At 33.9% G+C, this 21676-nt stretch overlaps 1 protein-coding gene and 1 pseudogene across 2 annotated transcripts; one reads left to right on the forward strand and one right to left on the reverse strand.

The window, feature by feature from the left end:
* Nucleotides 1-8870: 8870 nt before the first annotated feature.
* Nucleotides 8871-14872, reverse strand: LOC124846776 (uncharacterized). 2 transcript variants are annotated; one of them, XM_088096688.1, is made up of 4 exons: nt 14337-14872; nt 14004-14093; nt 10900-10986; nt 8871-10764 (listed from the first exon to the last, which is right to left on the reverse strand). In XM_088096688.1, the coding sequence occupies exons 1-4, from the start codon at nt 14652-14654 to the stop codon at nt 9388-9390; spliced, it is 1872 nt and encodes a 623-aa protein (XP_087952814.1). In that variant the 5' UTR covers nt 14655-14872; the 3' UTR covers nt 8871-9387. The 2 variants fall into 2 exon arrangements, with proteins under 2 accessions (XP_087952814.1, XP_047180078.2); XM_047324122.2 differs by lacking the exon at nt 14004-14093.
* Nucleotides 14873-20492: 5620 nt separating this feature from the next.
* LOC124824287 (calmodulin-like protein 3 pseudogene) lies at nt 20493-21366 on the forward strand (annotated as a pseudogene).
* Nucleotides 21367-21676: the final 310 nt, after the last annotated feature.

Raw genomic sequence — 21676 nt, forward strand, 5'->3', positions numbered from 1 at the left:
TGATGTTCTAGTCATGACTTAGAGAAGTTAAGAATGACTCAAAATTTTGACAACATCTCATTACAAATCTCAAAGTGGATTTACAAGGAAGGTGGGGGACACCTCTTATAGATGAAGGTGTCTCAAAAGTAGACCAAAACCCTAAAATATTATCTTGCACCAAATCCTAAAAATCCTATCTTGGTAAAGGAGAGCTTGACATGTGCACTTTAACTTTTAGAAAAACTCTTCACTCGTAGACTGTCATGTGAAAAGTCATTTCAACAAAAGTTTCTCTACTAGAAAAAGGACACATGGTCACTACCTTTGTAAGAAAACTATCCAGTAAGTGCTTTTCATATAGAAAACCACTTTAGCAAAAAAATTTCCACTAAAAAAATGACACATGACCACTATTATTGAAAGAAAACTCTTCACTTAAAGTTTGTCATCTGGTCACCATGTCTCATGTGCGATATCTTCCATCAAGCTAGGGTTACAAAACTAGCCACCCAAGAATAACTTATTCTAGATATAAATATTGCACTACAACTTAAGCAAGATTGTTCAAAAACTTTATACTGCTCGACCCTTAATATAAAACCTAAAAAGAAATCCTACGTTATCGAACCCTTAGCATAAGGTCTAGAAATACTCCATGATGGTTCAAGAGAAAGAGATTTGCTTCACCTTTCATATATAATTCTAACTCTTCTTGAATGTGCTTGGGTCATGGTTATATATGTCATCACTTACTCCCTCTTCAAAATGATTTCACATTAAATCTTCAAGTTGTCATGTGAAAATCTTTCTCCTTTTGGAGATGTTTGGATTTCTTCCCCTAGGGTCAAATATCCTTTTACAAAAAAAAAAAACAAGAGACAAAGTAAGTGTTATTAGAATAATCATCCAAATCATATAGCTCCCAAGGATCATACACCTTTGGATAAATGAATGATCAAAGCATTGCAATTTGGGAACATTTCCTTTTAAGATCTTGTTTGCTTTGTGTTGAATGCTTGTCCATTTGGAGTGACTTTCCTTTTCAACACAAGGTCTTATTTGGTTTGTCTTTCCTTTCTACTAAAGGAAGATGGAAATAAGACATGTTTTGAATCTACACACAAGCCTTTGGCCTTTAATGTGAGTATTCTTTTGTTGAGGTATTTATTAGTCTTGTGTGTCTTACTTTTACACTTTGAACATTTGATTTCATTATTTTTTTGTAAGTGTCGTCTCTTTCTTTTTATATCTTCTTTCACATTTGTACTTGTCTCTTCCACTTGAGAAGGTGTGAGATGATGAAGTACAAAATTTTTATCCTTGTAGGTGAAGGTTATCTCATTGGTATAGTCATGGTGTATAGTTTCCTTTTAAAAAAGCCAAGGCCTTCTTGATGGAAACCTCTTCAAGCAACTTGATGAAGCATCCATGGAGATGAAGAAAGATGAGCGAAAGCCATAAATTGATGAAGGAAGATAGGCATGTAGAACGGGTTTTGTGATGCTCTTGAAGGAGGTTAGGCCAACCTATAAGTAAAGGGTTATGAAGAGTCTTTTTATAAGACAAAGTGAACTTAGAAGAAAAGAAAATGCATTTTGGCATAATGTCTCTAGTGTTTATTTCCAAGTTCAAAATTACAAAGGGTAGATCACTCTTTTTATGGGTGAAGGAATGACTTTAGAAAAGAGGTACATTAAACTAACAAAGGTTCTTGAAGCTTCTCATGTCCAAGTTCAAAGAATGTGAGCCTTCCTTGAATCTTTGGCCAAGTGCATGCATGAGAGCCTTTCCATCCAGTCAACCAAGTTCTAGAATGACAGCTCTAAACTATGCTGACTTTTTAACTCATATATTTCTCCACGAAACTCCAAATGAGTTTATTGTTTTTTGTTGAAAACTAGACTCAAAGGACTTTCATTTGACTATAAGCACATATATTTTGTACCTCTCATATGGATGCAATTAAATCTTCAAAATCGTCGTTTACTAAGCTCTCTGGATGGATAGGTCCTTGGCCTAAATATAAAGCCTAAAGAAAGATATATGTATATATTTATAAGACTTAAGAGAAGGGAAAAACAAGTTTGAAACACCATCTCTACAAGATTATAGTCCTTCTTCTTCTTCCATCTTCCTAACTCTGGTTCAAGTTTTAGCTCCCTGGATGGATTTCTGTCAAACTCCCTATATGAGTTTCCATCATACCCACCTCTTAAAAATGATTTATCCTCATATCAGAAAGGTATTGAAGGGACCACAACTTCTAGTTGTTTATTTCCTCCAAGATCAATGATGTACCTACAATAACCATCAAACAAAAGTTGAATGAGTTTTTGTACTATGGTAAATGTATATCTAAAGTAAAGAACTAAAGTCTTTTTGTATTTTTGAAATTATTTTCCTCTACAAAATTTAAAACTTCTTTTTCATTAGAATAAAAGTCATACAGGCTTCTAGTATGTTGATCTTTCAAAACCATTATTCTTTTTTAAGGACACTCGAAAGAAATGTTCCCTCTTTCAAAGAACTTTAAGCACTGAACACCTCTTATTCTAGTTTCTTTACATTTTTGTCTACCTTGAGTTATTTGTAACTTGTTACGCAACAATAACTCAAAGTGTGATTTTTCATAAGTTATTAAGGAGTTAAAAATAATGGGGAGTGAAAGTGTAGTTAAAAGATTTTCTAAAGTAAAGGTTGGAATCAAGAAATGAGAAGCATTAATGAAATGGTAAGAGTTCAAAGATTGGAAAACTCCTTTTAAAAGTCTTGACTCAATTATAATTGTGGGAGTATGAAATGCCTTGAGTAGAACTTATTCTTGGAGTAAGATTTCGCCCTTCTCCTTTTCTCTCATCTCAATCTCTTCCTTTTCATTCTCCTTCCTTTCTGTTCTTTCATTTTCTTCTTTCTCTTTATTTTCTCTCTTTTCCCTTTCTCTTCTTTCATTTTCTTCTTTCTCTTTCTTTTCTCTCTCCTCGCTTTCTCTCGTCTCATTTTCTTCTTTCTCTTTCTTTTCTCTCTCCTCCCTTTCTCTTCTAGTTTTCTTCTCTAACTCTTCTAGCTTCTTCCACTCTTGCTTTTAGGATCTCCTCTTCTATAACTTTTAGGGCTTCTTCAACTCTAGGTCTTATTTCCTTTTCTCTAGCTCTTAGAGCTTCTTTCTCTTTTTCTTTCAAAGCTAGTTGCATTTGCTCCTCTTTTTCTCTTGATCTTTTAGCTAGATGTATTTGTTACTCTTTCTTTCAATATATCTCTTCTCTCCTTATCCCTCAAGAACTTCTCAACTTTCTCTTTAAACTTTTTCTCTTTACAAAAGAATTATTTTTCACTTCTACTACTTTCTCTATTTCTCACCATGAGTTCTCTCTTTTCATGTTTAAGCTCTTGATTTTTCTTGAAAGAAGGTGGAACAAATTTTCTTCTCATGCATGCTCTTAGATCATCCCAATCCTTAATTGGTGTTTTTTTACCATTTTCAACACCATACTCTCTTTGACACCACCAATCACATGCATGCCCTATAAACTTAGAAGAACACAACCAAACTATATGATACCTACTACACTTAATAATGAATGGATAAAGTTTTCAACCTTTTTTCCCAAGCTAAGTATGACACTGCATATCTCAAACACCTTTTGTAAAGCATATAATGGTTTTACACCATCTAATAATCATATGTTGAATGTTTTACTAAACGATGCATTTATTAATGAGTTGACATATGATAAAATATTTTGAACACACATTTCGGCCTAACGCTTATCAACATTCAAAATATTTAATGCATATACGATAAAGTGTTTTGATGCTTGTATACCTTGTTCTAGATATTTTTGCATATCACAAAAGCATAAAGATTTGATAAAAAAAATCATTACACCCAAGAAAAAGACGTTGAGAGATATGAAGAACATTTTGGGAATGTTTCCCTTGAAGACTTATGCTCTGACACATCGTACAAGCTCTAGTTTGATAAAAGCTATGACAAAGCATTATACCTCAACAAAGTAGACTTCAATCTAACTTCTCTGTCTAACGGTCATTTATGAAGAAAAAGTATATATATAGACAGAAGCTTGAAAAGAAAATGAGAGGGATAATATAGTGAACTCGTGAATGCTCAAACAAGCTTATTATTGTTCTATATCGTTTGAAGCTAAATTTTTCTAGAGAAAGAACCTTAGTAGAATCTCATATTGCTTTGTATTATTTTTATCCTTTCTTTGAGAGTTGTTAATATGTATTTACTCCTAACACTGACTGTGTTGTACATTCTGAAGAGAATTATAACACTTGGTGTTTAGGATAATTAAGTTAAACAGTCGAGACACTTGTCTAGGGTTGAACCAAAAGTGGTTAGAATACTTGTATAGCAAGAGTTGTTAAACTCAGACTAGTCGTGTTGGCTAGATGAACTAGGAGTGATGTTAATATTCATTGTAAACCTGAAAAGGTAAAACTTATGTAATCTTCTTGAAGATTAGTAAAACCCCTTAAGAGTTCTTAAGAGAGAACTGGACGTAACTCAAGTTGAGTGAACTAGTATAAAATTTATGTTTTATTGATTTGCTCTTTGAAACATTTTCCATATACATACTTCATAAAAATCAGCGTCTAAATATCATATTTAAAGTATATATCTCTTACAATACATTAGACATTGCTTTGCGAAAGAATTTTAAAAATATTATTCACCCCTCCCCCGTCTAGTGTTTCCCTATGATTTCAAACTTGAGTTATATTGTGGTCAGAATTCAAGTTTAATGGGGCAGTGAATATCAAAGCATCCCCCCTTTTTCTCTTCTCTAGTTCCTTAATTAGTAACATCTTCCATTCCTACTACTGCTGCAACATCTTCCTTCCTCTTCCTTAACTGATGCTTCCCTTTTCTGCTCATCTTGACCTTGCATTTGTGGTCCAAGTCCTTCTGTTGCACCTTCTCCTGCATTGTTGTGAGTTGTAGGTTGTTCATCATCTGCTCCAACACCACTAGTTTCTCCCCGAAAGAAGGAACTATCTCGAGCCATGAGACAAAGACTTTAAATTGCTCTGGGGTTATGTAGTGGATCAGTCTATGGTTACTCATTTGCTCAAAGAATTCAAATAAAATATGGTGGAGGGCTATTTGAGCCCTATAAGACCCAACTAGCTATTATTGCATATAGGTAATTCTTGCCATTATCGAAGCAATGGTTTCTTATTGTTGGTGAAATAAGATTTTCATTGAAGGTGTGATTGTATCAGGTAGTGGTTGCTGCTTTTGCTATTGTTGTCCCTCAACTTGAGCTGCTCCATGAGCTCCTTCTTTTACTGCAACTGTTGGTTGTTGTGGCCTCTCCAATTTTGATCCCTTTATGAATCTTAATTTCGAATCTCACAATCTATTCTATTCCCAGTTTTGATTAAGAACCTTAATTTCGTAAATCCTAATTTTAATTTTCAAAAACCTACTTCTTTAATTGTTTAATCTAACATATTCCATGTATCATCTCCTCGATTTGTCACGTAAATTAAAGAATTTGGGTCACAACAACAACTCGGCTTAATTTTAATTCGTTAATCCAACTTAACGGCAGAGATTCAATTGCAGTTATTTTTCATATTTAAGGATGCAATTGAGACAAAAAGAAGAAATGAGACCCAACATAGACAAGTACTTTCAGAATGATTAAAGCTTAAATCAATTTTACTGCACGTGTCTTAATTTTCAGAGATAGAACCACAATGTTGTCACCTTTTGCTGCATTCTAGGTTTTAAGCATGGTTGAGTTCTAAGTTGCCACTAAAAAGGTTGTCAACAAAATGACGTCGTTGTAGGGAATTGGCGACTTAAGTTTTTAGCTTGCATTGTTATCCTTGCATTCATATAGTTCGTATGGTTTTTCTTTTCTGTTCTGAAAATTTTGAATTCCGTAATATTGGTTTTCATGGTCTGTTTGGTGTTCTTTTACTGTGCATCTTATGGCTTGAATTAGTCATATGCATATGACAATTGCTCTTTTCCTCACAATGCTCAACCACAAAGTTTTAACCTATGTTATGAGAGCCTTTTCTTGAGCATTCTTTGCAGCCATTTAACCAACCTTTCCAGCAGCAACACCCACCATATTTCCAACCATACCATGAGCAGCCATCCTGGCCTATGCAGCAGCAGCCACTACCACTGGGGACTCAACATGCTGCACCTGAGCAGCAAAATTTCCAGCCCTTGCAACCAGAGCAGCCACAATTCTGTGAACCAGATCAGAGCAAAGCATTTCATCTTCAGAATTAGAAGAGATGACCAAGAGGCTGGATTGGTAGCAGCTGAATGACCTAAATAGGAGAGTTGAAGAGAAGAAGGAGGCATAAACTAATCAAGCACCACAGGTGGCAGCTGCTGCCACCCCTGTCACTATATATTTACATTCTTGTTTAAAATTCGTTAATGCTAATTCCAATATTGTGATGAGTGATGATTGTGTTGATGCATCAATTGATCTTTCTGAATGTGCACATGTACCTTATGAGCATACCTTTACTGATGCTGTTTTTGAAAAGCTAATTGTTGGTTTTAGGGAATTGACTGTTGTTCTGGATTCTAATAGTTTTGTTGTTGTCCCTGTATCTGATTTTATGTGAACATGTGCATTATGATGGTGATGTCAGTACTGAACCTCATTTCTACGGCTGTCGAATTCAGATTTTAAAACTAAATCTGCAGTACAAACTGATTTCGGAAATTCTGAAGAGTGTCTAGAAAAAATCACGAAAGTTGCTAACCATGTTTTTGTGATGCGATACTATGAAATGGACTTTGATGCTGAGTTATGTGATCCTATAATTGATTTCACTGTGTTTGATCATGTGCACGATGAGCCTATAGAATCTGTTGATACTACCTTGCTATGCTCATTCTGATGTCATGAATTCAACATCTTCCATTGATGATCTGGATATACCTTCTGCTAGTTTTTTGCACTGATTTGAATGCACTTATTGATGATGAATTTGATTATCATGATAATAGCTATGCAGTTTTTGACAATGTGAGAGTTGATAGGGCTGATTTTGAAAATGTTTGTACTGTATGTGCATTGGAGGTAGTTGTGATATTAGTAAAGAAATTAGTTATGCTTGTGAATCTGAGTTAGTAGCAGTTGTTGTGAATGGTTCAAAGACTTCCAATTCATTCTACCCGAACAACAACTTTATTTTTATAAAAATAAAAATTTTAATTATTAAGCTAAGTCTTAGACTTCACATGATAACTAATTTTTTTTAATTTTGAATAAATAAAAATTATAATTGTTAGTAAATCCAAAACTTAACATGATAATCAATGAAAAATTTTAATTAACAAAGTCTAATACTTCACATGATCATTAATACTTTTCAATATTATTATAACTTATAAGTGAAGGTTAGGCTTAACTTTCTTACGATCATATGAATGTCAATTTCTTTAATTATCACCACAAGCCAAAGAAAAATTCAATTGATTATTAAAAATTAATAATCACTATTAGAAGTAAAAAATTATTAAAAATGAAATTAAAAAACATTTAAATTAACGTAAATTAAATTCTTAAATATTATTATTCGTATTAAAGTAAATTTTAAGATATTGTTCTTTAACTAGTTTTTATTTGACATGAAAGTGCCTTCGTAGTTGCCTTTTTCTTCTCAATCATTTAGCTTGAGTTTAAAAAGGTATTCACCAATATTTACCAAAGATTAAACCATTCAAAATCACATTTGAGACAAGCAAAGTATCAAATTCATATAATTTACAAAACCAGTTTGAAATCCTAACAATTATGAACTTCTTTATCATCCATTACAAATATCCCCTGAAGTTTAGTAGTAATGACTGGACAAGACAAAAATTTTATCATAAGTAAAGAAAAAAAAAAGTCCACCATACATTAGACAATGAAGAAGTTTTTCCTTAGATACACAAAGTCCAGAACCAGCCTGATAAAAGAAATGCTTTTGAAGAATAAACATTTGATAGAAAACATGTTAATAAGAACTATGCTGCCAAAAATTGTTTTAAATATCATAGAAGTCCAAGTTGGTAGCACAAAATGTTCATAAAAGAAAAAGTGGAAATATAACTACTCAGCAAAGAGTCAAAATTAATAGAAAGAAGACAACTAAAATTATCTACTTAAGCAGCACCAAATTCTAGTTTTCCCATTCAATTTCGATTGGCAATCAAAGTAGTTGATAAATTTTGAGATTAAGGTGATTAAATTTCAACCAATAGTAATTATACTTACAAGAAATAACCACGAACCTCCAACTTATTTGAAGGGCACAACTTGAAGGCCTTACTGAAAATCTGAGAGACCATAGCTAAGATTTCCTAGCAGCAAATTCACACGGAATCAATTTGCTAAGAGAATAGAAGTCTCACTTAAGGCTTTCTGATTAATTGCCCTTAGCAATCAATGGCATCAGAATAATACTTCTTACCCATCTTCACACATTGGTTAGCCTTTTCCTGAATTTGAAGGGTGAAGGGAAACCAAAAGCTAAAAAGATAAAGATAATGCTATTTTAGTATTCCCAAAGCATTTACATACCTTGAATTCCAAGGCATCGGAGCAAACTGAGTCGAGTAATGGCTTCGGTTAAGGGCTTAGAACCTTTTCCATCCAAGCAACAACTTCACTTTAATCGGCTGCTGACTCTCTCGAGCCACAGAGAAAGCTGAAACTCTTTCTACTGTTTCTTTGGATTACATAAGCAGGCATTACTATGCTATAAAATGCTTATGAAACGTCCTTTCATAAAGCTTGTAAATTTCCTCAAGAGGTACTATAGTTTTTCAACCATCTATTATTATTAATAGCAAAAAACCGTGATCTATCATGTTCTGTAGTGCATGTCATATCTTTCCATAAATCAAGTCGCGGTAATATTTCCATTTAAACAGTACTATTCTTAATACACAATTTACACAAAAACATCAACTATGGTCAACGCAATTGAAAAGAAAAAGGTATATCTAATATAGAACAACTTTTTTCAATTGTCAGTTTTACTCGCTTTGATCTTGTTGTCGCATCCATTACTCTACAGCCATATATGCCAGGCAAAATATCAAAAGACTTCCCCACTACATTGAACAAAATAAAGCAAAACTACCCTAGCCTATGCTGTTTATATAACAACTGTGGACATTACTGATTAGGGAACGTCTAAAATGGTCAGCTTAACTCATTTATCATCATGATAACACAAGTAGACGAGCCTCAAAATGAAAGGTGCCAATACTCAGCTGTGCATTTCATAAATAGGGACACAAAATTGAGTAGTCACCACAGCATCATCATTCAACTGGCAACCAATTCTAAATACTTCCACTGAAGACTGTAGTGTGGTTTGGAGGTATTGGCAAGTCACCTTAACTCATTTACTATCATGATAAAATAAACCCATAACCATATCAGCTGGAAAAAGATCTGGAGATGGTATATTCGGCTCAGATTGCAAAACCCCATCTGTTGACTCTGGAACTTGGTCTTTATCCAAAAGCCAATTATCAAAATCAACAAATGAATTGGGTGATTGAGAGCATTCAAACAAGGGTTCAATGAATTCGTTGACATTGGGAGCTTGTCCTACAGATCCTGAAGTTTCTAGAATACTTTGACCAGTATTGTCTATCCAACTTGGGTCAAATGCTGAAAATTTTCCAGCAGTCTCCCTTGCAGACTGTTCATTTGGTTGTTGTAGTTGTGGTTGGCAAGAATCTTGACTTGCAATTCCACATTGTGTAGTATTTCTACCGAAATTTCCATTTTGACTTCGGATTTGAGGCTCATTTCCGTAATGACTGCTATTCAGGTGAACCACATAAGCAGCACCATTATTTACTTGGATACAAGTTTGATGGAAGCCCTGGCTACTGTTTGATAGGGGCAAGGGTTGACTATATGCTTGTGTTTCAGAAGCCACAGACTGCTGGTTAACACAACTCAGGCTGGCCAGTTGAGAGCTCAACTGCGGGTATATATTTGTGGGGTGGCAAGCATCATATGACTCGTTGCAGTTTCTGTAATTTGAGAATCCTACTGATGTACCATAATTGTGATGTTGTGTCAGATTAACACTGTTGCTGATTCCAGATGATCCATGAAGGGAGTTATTTGCCATCAGGAAGTTCCCAGTACTGTCTACTCCCCTGGACACCAGAGGGTGACGAAGGAACTGAGATCTAAAACTGCTTCCACCATTTCCTCGCCCCTTTTGGATGGTGTGACTACACACACCCAGCACTGGCCTTGGAACAGAGGGTGGTTGGACTCTGTTTCTCAACAAAAGCCTACCATGGCTTGCACCATTTGGCATTGCTACGTTGGGGGTTGGGGTCATTATAGGGGTGCTAATAGGCCTAGAAACCTGATTCTGCACACTGGAATATGGTAAAGCGGTAGTGTGGAAATGATTTATAGTTGGTCGAGAAGCCTGGATTTGAGGTATGGAGTTGAGTGAGGGGACAGCACACATTGCAGTGGATCTGGGTGCTTGATTTGGTAATACAGAATTCGGAGACAAGTTAACTACACCCGGAGGCACAAATTCATTACGCTGGAGATGTCCTGGTCTGAGTGAAGTACCAAAATTAGTTGAAGCTGGTATTGAGGAACTCAAGCCCAGCTTGAAATTTTTCCTCTGAACTTCCCACAGCTCAGTTCCCCTAATTGCGTGACAATGATCTGAACTCAAAGCACCAGTGCCCCACTTGAGACATGGTGCTGGGGAGTCACATACATAACAGTGGCACTGCATATCATCAAAACCATAAGCTAGTGGTAGAGGAACAATATCGTATAGCAAATAAAAAGTAAGAAACTGTGGTGATTAAACCAGAAAAAAGTAATAATTCTAAATTCTAAGGTACGATTTTAGCTTTTTTACCTGCTTACAGTGCTTCTCGTGAGGGGTGGAAGAGAATGGTAATGTAGCACAAAGATATCTCGCATGAGGAAAGTCTCGGCATGCAATCTGCAAGCCAAAATTAAAATGAGTTAACACATTTGAAATACCCTAGCTACATCTTCCATTACCAAAGACAAGCACCAAAGCAGTATATTTAATTAAAACTCCCTGCATGCAAACCAATGAAAATTTCGGACAGATAATCCAATAATAAAATAAGCAGATAGCAAATAGTAAGCTTCCCTTGAAACAAATGGCTTGGTTGGACTTGGAATTACTCTAAATTGTACTTCTTCAAAATTTTGGAACGTTGCTATATGTTAAAGCGTGCGTAAATCACCAAATGACTGATAATCCTCTAAAACTATGTTTTGCATGTATTCTGTATAGAGGTAGCAACATTTAACAACTGTACCTTGGGGTCTCAAACAAGATCAGCAATTCTGGTTTCAATATCCGCCGATATGAATTCATTTAGTGTTTTCTCAGATGCAATAGCCAAGATGCATTGTCCAGACTCGAACAACTCCATCATATCTTTGGCCATCGTCACTTTCCTCATAAGGCAATTTTATGCCCTGCAAGAATTTGACATGAGGCTAACCCTGGCAAAGATTATGAGGGGAATCAATTAAGCCCTCTAGAATTATTTTTAGAGTTTCAATCTCAAGTTGGTATCAGAGCAGAAAGCAGGTTCTCTATAAGTGTTCACTTGAATAGACTTGGGGGAGAGTAATTGAGGGGATTTGAGAGGATTTGAAAATAATTTTTTTTTGTTGTTTATTTGAGTGGATTTGGAGGCATGTAAGTGTGGATTTGGAAGTAAAGTTTGTGAGAATTAGTGTAGAATTTGATCGATATGATAGATTAAAAAAATTTACTTCCAAATTCACTCTCACTTACCTCCAAATCCACTCAAATAAACAACAAAAAAATTTACCTTCAAATCCCTTCAATTACTCTCTTCCAAATTCATTCAAGTGAACAAAGGCTAAGTCTCTTCCTACTCTATCTTTGTTGCCGCCGGTGGCTAGTGGTCGTGGCCACTGGCGGCCTTAAAAATTTCATCTTTTCTGAAATACCTCAATGAGCAGTCCCGTTCTGATTTTTGTCTAGTCTCCAAATTTTAGTTGTTGTTCGCAACTGTCTGGCACCGTTTTTCGTTGTCTAGTACCATTTGTCGTTGTCCACAGAAGTTTGTTACCATCAACCTCTGTTTCCGACACCGTCCGCCGCTGTCTGCTGCCAACCATCTGTTGCCATCTGTCGTCATCTGCCGCCACAGTTTAGTCTGACGTCTAGTGGATCTGGATCGCCTCCTTAAGCGAGAGGGCTAGTTCTCATCCAGGCACCGCCACGCGCGCCACATCTGTCCGACGTCCAGCCCCGTCGTCGTCACATTTTCTCTGGCAAAGTTAGGGGTTTTGTGCGCCTCGAGGAGCGCGACCCATCCCTAGTCGTTGCCTCATTCTCATCCAAACCCGCTGTCACACACAACTTCTCTCTGATAAGCTTCCCGGCGTGTGTTTGTCACATGCCACCTTTCCGGTGTCGGAATCACATCGCGCCACCGCCGTTCGTCTCATTCGACCAAATAAAAAAAAACTCTCTATTTCAGCATTATTCCTTAGCCTCCTTTCATAATATATGTTTAGCTTTGCGTATTGTAGCAGCTGTGATGTTCTTGATGACTTGTGTCATTTATTTACAAGTCTCTAAAGAGAGTCGATGTTATCAACTGGTTAACACCGAATTTCAGCACTAAAGTCATGGGTTGAAGGTTGCTCACAACATGAGGGAGAGTTTATTTCTGGCAAGATTAAGAATCTTAGTCAAACAATTTCACCAGCCCCTTGTCAGATTTGTTTTTGGATGCTTTGATGAATTATGAAGAACATAATAATCTTCCACCTTCATGATTTGTCATCGGCGCGTCATCATTTTCGTCAGTTCGCCGTGAGGGAGAATATGTTTCAGCTACTGCAGACCCCATCAATCAGTGATGGAAGTTTAGTCACTGCAGTTTGTTTCAGCCACTACAGGCCCCATCAGTCAGTGATGGCAAATTTAGTCCTTGTAGTTTGTCGCTTTTAGCTACTGCAAGCCCCATCCATACTTAATGGAATCCAATCTCGGGAAATCCAGTCTCTGCAGTTTGTCGCTGTCTACCCCTCGTCATCCACTTTTGATGGAAATCAATTTGTCAAAGTCATGGTGTTAGTTGAAGTTTCGTAGTTGTCCAACATTACTCTCCATATGAGGAGTCTCTTTGGTTACACTAGTTTGTGAGTCCAATTTGGTTTATAGACATTTTCTCGATGGTCTAAAGCATATGTGCATCTTGTTCGAATCCAAAGTTACCATGTCTATTGTCTCAACATTCGAGACAAGTTGATTTTGTTGAAGTGAGTTTATTTATTCCAAGCTTGGTACATACAATCTGTATGCTCTAGAGTGAGAGAGACTGTTAGAATATTTACCCCATTTATCATGATTATATTGTGTTTAGAGTTAGACTATTTATCATGATTATATTATGTCTAGAGTTAGACTATTTATCATGATTATATTATATCATGATTATATTGTGTCTAGAGTTAGACTATTTATCATGATTATATAAATTAAGCTGTCTAGAATTAATTTACGCTAAAAGTAGCATTACCAATAAACAATTTACGCTAAAAATAGCATTACCAATAAACATAGCGCCCTCTCCACCACCACTCCATAAAACCACAGGACATGATTTGTTAGAGATGCAAGATTCAATCTTCGGTTTAAGAGATTTGAATTTACAAAGAATCTAGCCTTGGTCAAAACAACATTACACGCAGGAAAAAGTAATAAAAATCTCATCTCATGTGACCGCAACGCATTTGCCCACTATATTCACACAATGGTATACAAAGCGTAGTCAACAAATAAAAAAATTATACAAAATCAATTTTAAAAGAAAGCAGGCTCAAAAAACAGAATTAGTGTGTCAAAGCCTATCTATGATTCTATGTTTGCTGTAACGAAAAGGTTTTATGATTCTATGTTTGCTGTAACGAAAAGGTTTTAAAAAAACGGTCTGATACCACAATTTCAGCAACAAAACCAAGGTATAGCTTTTGGAGTGTCCACACATCACAACTGTGGCTGCATTTGCCCGCAGTTCCCTCAAATACCTATGAAACCGCAAACATGCAACAACCGAAAAAAAACCCTTGAACAAAACTCTCCAGCCTAAAACAAAATTTACAAAATAAAAACGACACAAAAAATACGTCAGCAACACAAAGCAAAACACACACTCTCATCAATTAACGCTTTCCAGGAGCAAATAACAACTCAAAACTGTAAACTTTATTTTATAATGCAATTCCCATGAGCAATGTCACAACAGAGGAATAAAGCAAGAACACAAATACCTGACCCTTTTCCCCAATTACAAACAAGTCATCTGACCCATTTGCTTCCTCTTCGACAGATGCGACACCGTTTTCGGGGTCACTCTCCAGAAGCACGCAATCATCGTCATCGTCATCGGCACCCAAATCCTTTACAGCCAGAGTTGAAGACTTTGACTTCAATTCAGGCTTTTCGCGGATTTCAACAATTTTGACTGAATCATCGGATTCTTCGTCAGAAGAGAACAACATCTCTCTGATAAAGTTGAAATCGGTTACAGTGAGACTCTCTTCCAAACCCTCTTCCTCATCAGAGCTTATATCTAATATTTCACGCATGGTTGGTTCGCTCACTCGATAACAACAAGAGGGTTGCTGAAAACCTCAACAAGTTCCAAATTTTGGAACACTGGCAGTGGGTTCTTTGACTTCTCCTAAAAAATCAAGCTTAAAAAATGAAAAGTATAAAAAATTATGAAAACCTTTGTTACGAAGGAAGAGAAAAAGACTAGGAGAGACAGACGAAGGATCGGCGTAATTTTCAGGTAAAATGAGTGACCAAGAGAAACATTGGCAATTGTTGAAGCCTTTTATACGGGTTGAGATATATGACTTTTCTGAGGATTGATGAATATATTTAATAAATAATAAATAATTCTATTGAAAAAAATATGAAAAGCTAACTGAATTAAAATGACTTAAACTAGGTTTTTCCTTCTACAAATAATGTTGTTTTAGAATTAAACAGGTTGCTGAGAAAAAAATATTAATATAATTTATTATATATACTTATCCATGTCAATTAGTCGGAATTACTGTAATGATTTAAGTTTTTTTTATTTTTAATATATTTTTTAAAATGATTACTGTAAAATTTAATAATAATATTACCTATACTAGTATGCATTTTAATAAAAGTATAGAAACCATTTGCACTGATAGTGCATTTTAATAAGTACGTGTAGTGAATAAAGAAAATGTAAAAGATATGTTATAATAAGATTTAATGAAAGATATTTATGGAGGAAATTATTTTAGATAATATTATTGCATGGTTATACTTTAGAATTTAATCACACTTTATATTAGGTGAACAATTTAATATTTTTACAATTGGAATAGAAATTCAAACAAAGTTTTCATTTATTTTATAATTTTTTTTCTTTTTTTTACTTTAATAGTCAATTGAATATTTTGTTCCTCATCTTTAGTTGAAAGTAGTTTTATTTTTTGAAGAGCTTTAGCTTGAAAAAATAACTATCTCAAGTAAGAGAAATTAGTAAAAAATGTATTATTAATTGTTTTGGAGTTATGATGATGATGAGTATGGGATAATTTGATGAAAATGTTTACTTTTATTGTTGGGTGATTGAGGTTATATGATAATATGAAATGTTTGTTTATGTATTTAGTTAGGTTGTCATTGAGTCAAACTAGCTAAATGAAAAAAATATATATAAATGTTTTCCTGTGATAGGTATAACTAGAACATTTAAATCCAATTTTAATTATTGATTTTGTTTTGTTTAGTTGAACTCATAACATGGTTAAATTGATACTCATCAATTTATGAATTATGAAGTCCTACTCGATAAGGTATCAAAGTTGTTGGGCAATATCTCAGAGCCACTGGGCATGAGTGAAATTTTTACATTCTAATGAACCATGCTATCGTAAAACAAGCTTAACTTCCAATGTGCCTCATTGGCAATGGAACAAAGGCGTAGGGCAAAATTAAAATTTTCAAAAGTATGAACGAGTAAAGTTAAAGTGTTTCGAATTTTGTATGTATATTGAATGACTCAATAATTTAGCAGCATTTTTTTACTAATCTCAAATTGGCTTTTACATGGGATAGTACCTTTATTTATAACCTAGGAAATCCTAGAAATGTCTCCAAAATAGAGAAGCAAAACCCTAATTTGCTCTAGCTTAGAGGCCAAGATAAGATCGTGTGTTAAGGAGACTTACCAAGCGGCATGATCATGTTTCTCCATGCACCAAAGGCGCAAAAGACTAACATGTCCCCGTCCTTGAAGAGCAAGTTAGGTGCATAAAAGGGGATGACTCTAAGTCAACCCTAAACATGCCTCCTTTAGCCTATAAACCTAGGCTGAAAAACCTACTCTACTACTCTAGGCCCAAAACCCTACTCTACTACCCTAGGCCTAAATATATATTAGTGTACTCAAAATATGTTAGAATTTGAGTTAACCTGACCCAGTTCTAAGGATGACAACGGGTTGGGTTGGACACAGATAGTGCCTACCCGCAACCCGACCCGACAAAAAAAATTCACCCGCCACCCGACCCGCTACCCGCACAAATATCCGCTTAAAAAATATCTGCAAATATTTTAAAACCCGCGGATAGCCATAGATACCCGCGAATACTCGCAAATATTTAAAAATATATATGTTTTTATAAATTATTAAAATAAAATTTTGAATAAAATTACAAAAAATATAATACAAATTAAATTAAATAGAAATTAAATTAAATATAAATTAAAATTAAATTTTAATTAAATTTAACCTTATAAAATATAAATTAATGTTAATTTTAATTAAATTTAACTTAATAAAATATAAATTATATTTTTATTTTTATTTTTTGCGGGTAGCAGATATTCGCGGGTACGGATAGTATAATACCCGCACCTGACTCGTTTATAAGCGGATATTAAAATATTCGCAATCCACGCGTAGTAAATATCTGTGGATATTAATTATCTGTCGCGGGTTTTATCCGCGGGTGCGAATTTTTTTGTCATCCCTACTCACCACGGGTTCGAACCGACTTAGGTTAAAAAAAATTAAAATTTTCTTACAATCGAATTTTGAGCCTGACCCATTAAGAAATTGGCTCACCTAGGTTGAACCTGTGGTGAGCTGAGTTGGCTCGTCAACCCACCTAATTTTATTTTTTATGCTTGTTTTTGGATTATATTTGGAGTTTAAGATGATTTTTTATTGTATTTGGATTGAATTATGTTTTTTTATTTTAAATTGTCTTTGAAATTGAACATCATTTTGGATTGAAATTTATTTATATTTGAATTAGAAAAAATTGTTATCTTTTTGGAATTGAAAAAAAAGTTGTCCGTTGGGGATATCAATAAGTCAACCTGTTTAACCCACCAACTCATGCTGATTTGAACGAATTTTAATTTTTTTTAACTTATTAATAAGTAAACCGAGTTAGATTCCTTAGGATAACTTATGTGTTTTGAACATACTAATGTATAATACTAATATATATTAATTGAGTTTAATTTTATTTAAAACTCATTCCATAACATGAAGAGTGCAATGGAAAATACCTTTAGTTTCGTTTTAATAATAGCTAATAAATAAATAAACTTTACTTGCATTAATTTTTAATAAGATGACAGGGCGAGTTTTTAATTATATTAAATTTTTATTAGGTTTAAATTTTAATTGAATTAAATTTCTTTATACAAGAAAGTAAACATGCGTCACGGTGGACAACTTTTAAAAAATAATAATCCATATAATTTTACGATTTTGTTTAACGATTTTATTACTTTTATAATATCACAATCACATATTTAAACAGAGAAATAAGATATTAAATAATAAAATCTTAAAATTCTACAAGTTTAATATTAATTTTATCTATAATAATTATAATGGATAAAAATGAAAAGATAATGTAAATGAAAAAAGGTTAAGAATTAATTCGTGTTATTGATTGTTATTGGAAAAAAAATCTGCAATGTAAGTATAAATACTTATATGTCTCCATATTTATAACGTTATTTTTTTCAGTCAAAATTTAATTATTATAATATATTTTAATTATTTTATACATTAATGTGTATGCTAATTTTAAACTTTCTAAACAAATGCAATATGAGCAGTGAAAGAGATTTGGTTCTGACAATGTTATTTGGAAGTAGTAAAATTACATAAATTAAAAAGGTACATTAATAAGTAAGAGTGCATGTGGAAAAGCAAATAGATACCCTATATATTAAAATTTAAAACGATAAATAGCTTTAAATAATTTATTAAATAATAAATTATAAATATAAAAAAGTCTATCATTATAAAAACATTAATAACTTAATATTAGAAATTAATGCATTAATTATAATGTCCATGTGCAATTGTTTTAAAAGTTATGTTTATAACTTTTAATTAGTTAATAATGTAAAAAAAAATCATAATGTATAAAAAAACATTTAACGTTTATATTTCAACATATTTAATGTTATTAAATGTTTTTTATTTCTAAAATTTTAATGCTATTAAATGTTTTTTATTTCTTAACATTTAATTTAATGTTACTGAATTTTTTATTTCAAAACATTTGAAATTTTTTTATTTCAAAACATTTAAAAAAATTATTACAAAATATTTAAAGTTATTAAATGTAATTAATAACATAATAAAATTACTTAAATGAATATTTAATATTTTATGAAAACAAATTCGTAAAATACTCAAGGAGATAGGAATATTCAAATTCGCTTTTAAGAAAGAGAGATGAATCAGTTAGATGTTTAATAAACAAGTTTTTTTTCTAATTAAAGTTTACGTGAATCCTCTTCCACTAACCTTGTCAACGGAAATTTAAGTTGAAAAGAAAACTAAACACACACTAAATTATCAACAAGAAAAAAACAGAATAAAAAAAAGTAAAACAAAGTACACTATGCGTTTTGTTACTTAAATTCCTTTTAATTTTAGTTTTTGTTAATTTTCTTGCTTTATTTTTCTTTTGCCTTCTCGATTTTGATATTCATTTTTTTTAGACTCTATCGATTTTGATATTCATTTTGTGTAGACGCTCTTTGAAGGTGAACCAATAATTGGAGATAACATCTTAAGGGTGAAAACCTATGTGGAGTTCAAAGCCTTTGAAAGGAGACAAGGAGAATAGTGGAACGAGAAACTTGGAGAGGAAGAGTTAAGCTTTGGAGTTGTAAAAAAATTTATTTGATTTAAATATTGTATATGTGACCTAATTAAGTGTCTTGGGAGAATCTTTAGTGTTCATCTATCTCCTAATTAGAACCTTAAACTTCTATAGTAGAGTGCATCTAGTTGAGAAGTGCTTTAGAGGTTCTAAGTGCCCACACGAAATTAAAAGTTAGAAACAAAATAAAAAAAAGTAAAGAAAACTACACAAGAAATTAAAGGCTAGAAACAAAGTTAAACACATGGAAAGAAACACTTAAGGAAAGGCATTATAATAGATGATAAAAATAAAAAAGACAACTAAAATGTAGATGTAAGCTTCTTGTCTTCACAAACTAAGACTCGAAGGTGCACTCTTTTTTGCTCAAGGTCAAGACCAAAGAAGGTTGGAAACTCAATAAAAACATATTTAAAACTAAAATGAAAAACACCAAATAAGACAATAGCAGTAGTGGTCATTACACATTTTTCATCACTTTTTTTTTCTCTTTTGATACTTTTTTTCTAGTTTTTCCTTTTACTCCTTTAAAACTTTTTCTCACTTTTTCAGCATAAAAATCGTGACCATAACTACTCCATATGCAACATATTTTCACTTACACAAGAACCAACACTACAAAAAATGATGTATACTGTGACAATTTTAATATGGTGATTGTTGAACATTTTCGTTCTTTACGTTATATTACGACAGTTAGAAAATTGCCATATGTTTTAAGTAAAATATTAAATTTTTAACTGCCACTTTATGAATGACCATATTTTTGCATAAAAATATGACATTTTTAATATGTTTTTAGTCCCTAAACTATTGGCCATTTCTGGTTTTCGTCCCTCTTCCAAAGTAAGGTACACTTTAGTCCTCATACTTTTCGAAACTTTGGTTTTAGTCCTCCAAAACTAACACCGTGAAAAATATACTGACGTGGCTAACGGGACTGACACAGTTTTTTTTTTTTCAGAGTTTATCAGCTTTTCAGATCTTTCTCTCTCCCTCGTTTTTTCCTTCAATTTCAAAACACAAAACAATAAAATCTAAGCACTGGGTGCCGACGTTCAGCCTCCAAAGGTGCCACTTCCAAACCTCAACCTTCATCTTCTTCTTCTTCAACCTCGTTATGCCTTTCGGAACTTGGTGAGGATTTTATTAGTTTATATAAACTGTATAGAAGAGATGGTTAAACTTGAGTCACTAAATGGAGCCTTTATAATATTGTTTTCCGAAACAAACAAAAACCTCAAGCAGACGAAGTTTCTTTGTATAGTCTTTGGTTCATAGGTTGTTCTGAAAAGTAAACTATACTCAGTTCCTTCTCTTCGTGGTTCTCTTCTTCCTTATCCCTTACCCTCTGTTTTGTTTCCTAGATCACATCCAACAAAACCATGGATCTATCTACACTGTTACTGGCCCTGCTCTTCATTGCAGGTCTCATAAATATCTTCCTTCAAGTATCCACCAACAAGATTACCACGTGCCTTCAAATTTTCCTCCCCAGCAGTGCTTGCAAAACCAAAACCGCCCTCACTCCTTCACCAACGGCCAAGGTGGAGCACGGTTCCTCCAGGAAGAAGGAAGAGCTCGAAAGGGTGTTTTCCACTTTCGACAAAAACGGTGACGGTTTCGTGACGAAGCAGGAGCTGAGCGAATCCCTGAGGAACATCGGAATCTTGATGACAGACAAAGAGGTGGACGATATTGTTGTGAAGTACGATTCGAACGGTGATGGCTTGATAGATTTTGAGGAGTTTTGCTTGTTGACAAGGGAGTGTATGGGAGGGAAAAAGGAAGAAGATGAAAATGAAGAAGAAGAAGAAGAAGAGGAGGCGGAGATTAATCTAAAGGAAGCTTTTGATGTGTTTGACAAGGACAACGATGGGGTTATTTCGGTGGAGGAGCTAGCTTTGGTGCTTACTTCGTTGGGGTTAAAGGAAGGGAAGAAGAGTGAAGAGTGCAGAGAGATGATTAAGAAGGTTGACATGGATGGAGATGGTATGGTGAATTTCAAGGAGTTTAAGAGAATGATGATGAAGGGAGGAAAACTTACTCTCTTTCACGCATAGTCCACTGCTACCACAGGTTCGCTCTTTTTCAATTCACACCATCCATCATTAATTAACTCCATTTTCTCTGTATATGTGGTGGCCACACAGAGATACACGAAATGAAAAATTTCTCTCATTATTAGGAATATAGATTCTTAAATAATTTTTCATGTTTCTGTAACTTTAATGGCTATACAGTATGTTTTTTTTTTCTTTAATCTGGGTGTGTGTGGATTTATAACTATTCAGGGTTTTGTAGCTTTAATAGCGTGAAATCCTCACCAAGTTCCGAAAGGCATAACGAGGTTGAAGAAGAAGAAGATGAAGGTTGAGGTTTGGAAGTGGCACCTTTGGAGGCTGAACGTCGGCACC

This window comes from Vigna umbellata, chromosome 8 (assembly GCF_029865625.1).
Source record: "Vigna umbellata cultivar VRB3 chromosome 8, Vumbellata_1.0, whole genome shotgun sequence".
In the NCBI taxonomy this organism is placed as follows: domain Eukaryota; kingdom Viridiplantae; phylum Streptophyta; class Magnoliopsida; order Fabales; family Fabaceae; genus Vigna; species Vigna umbellata.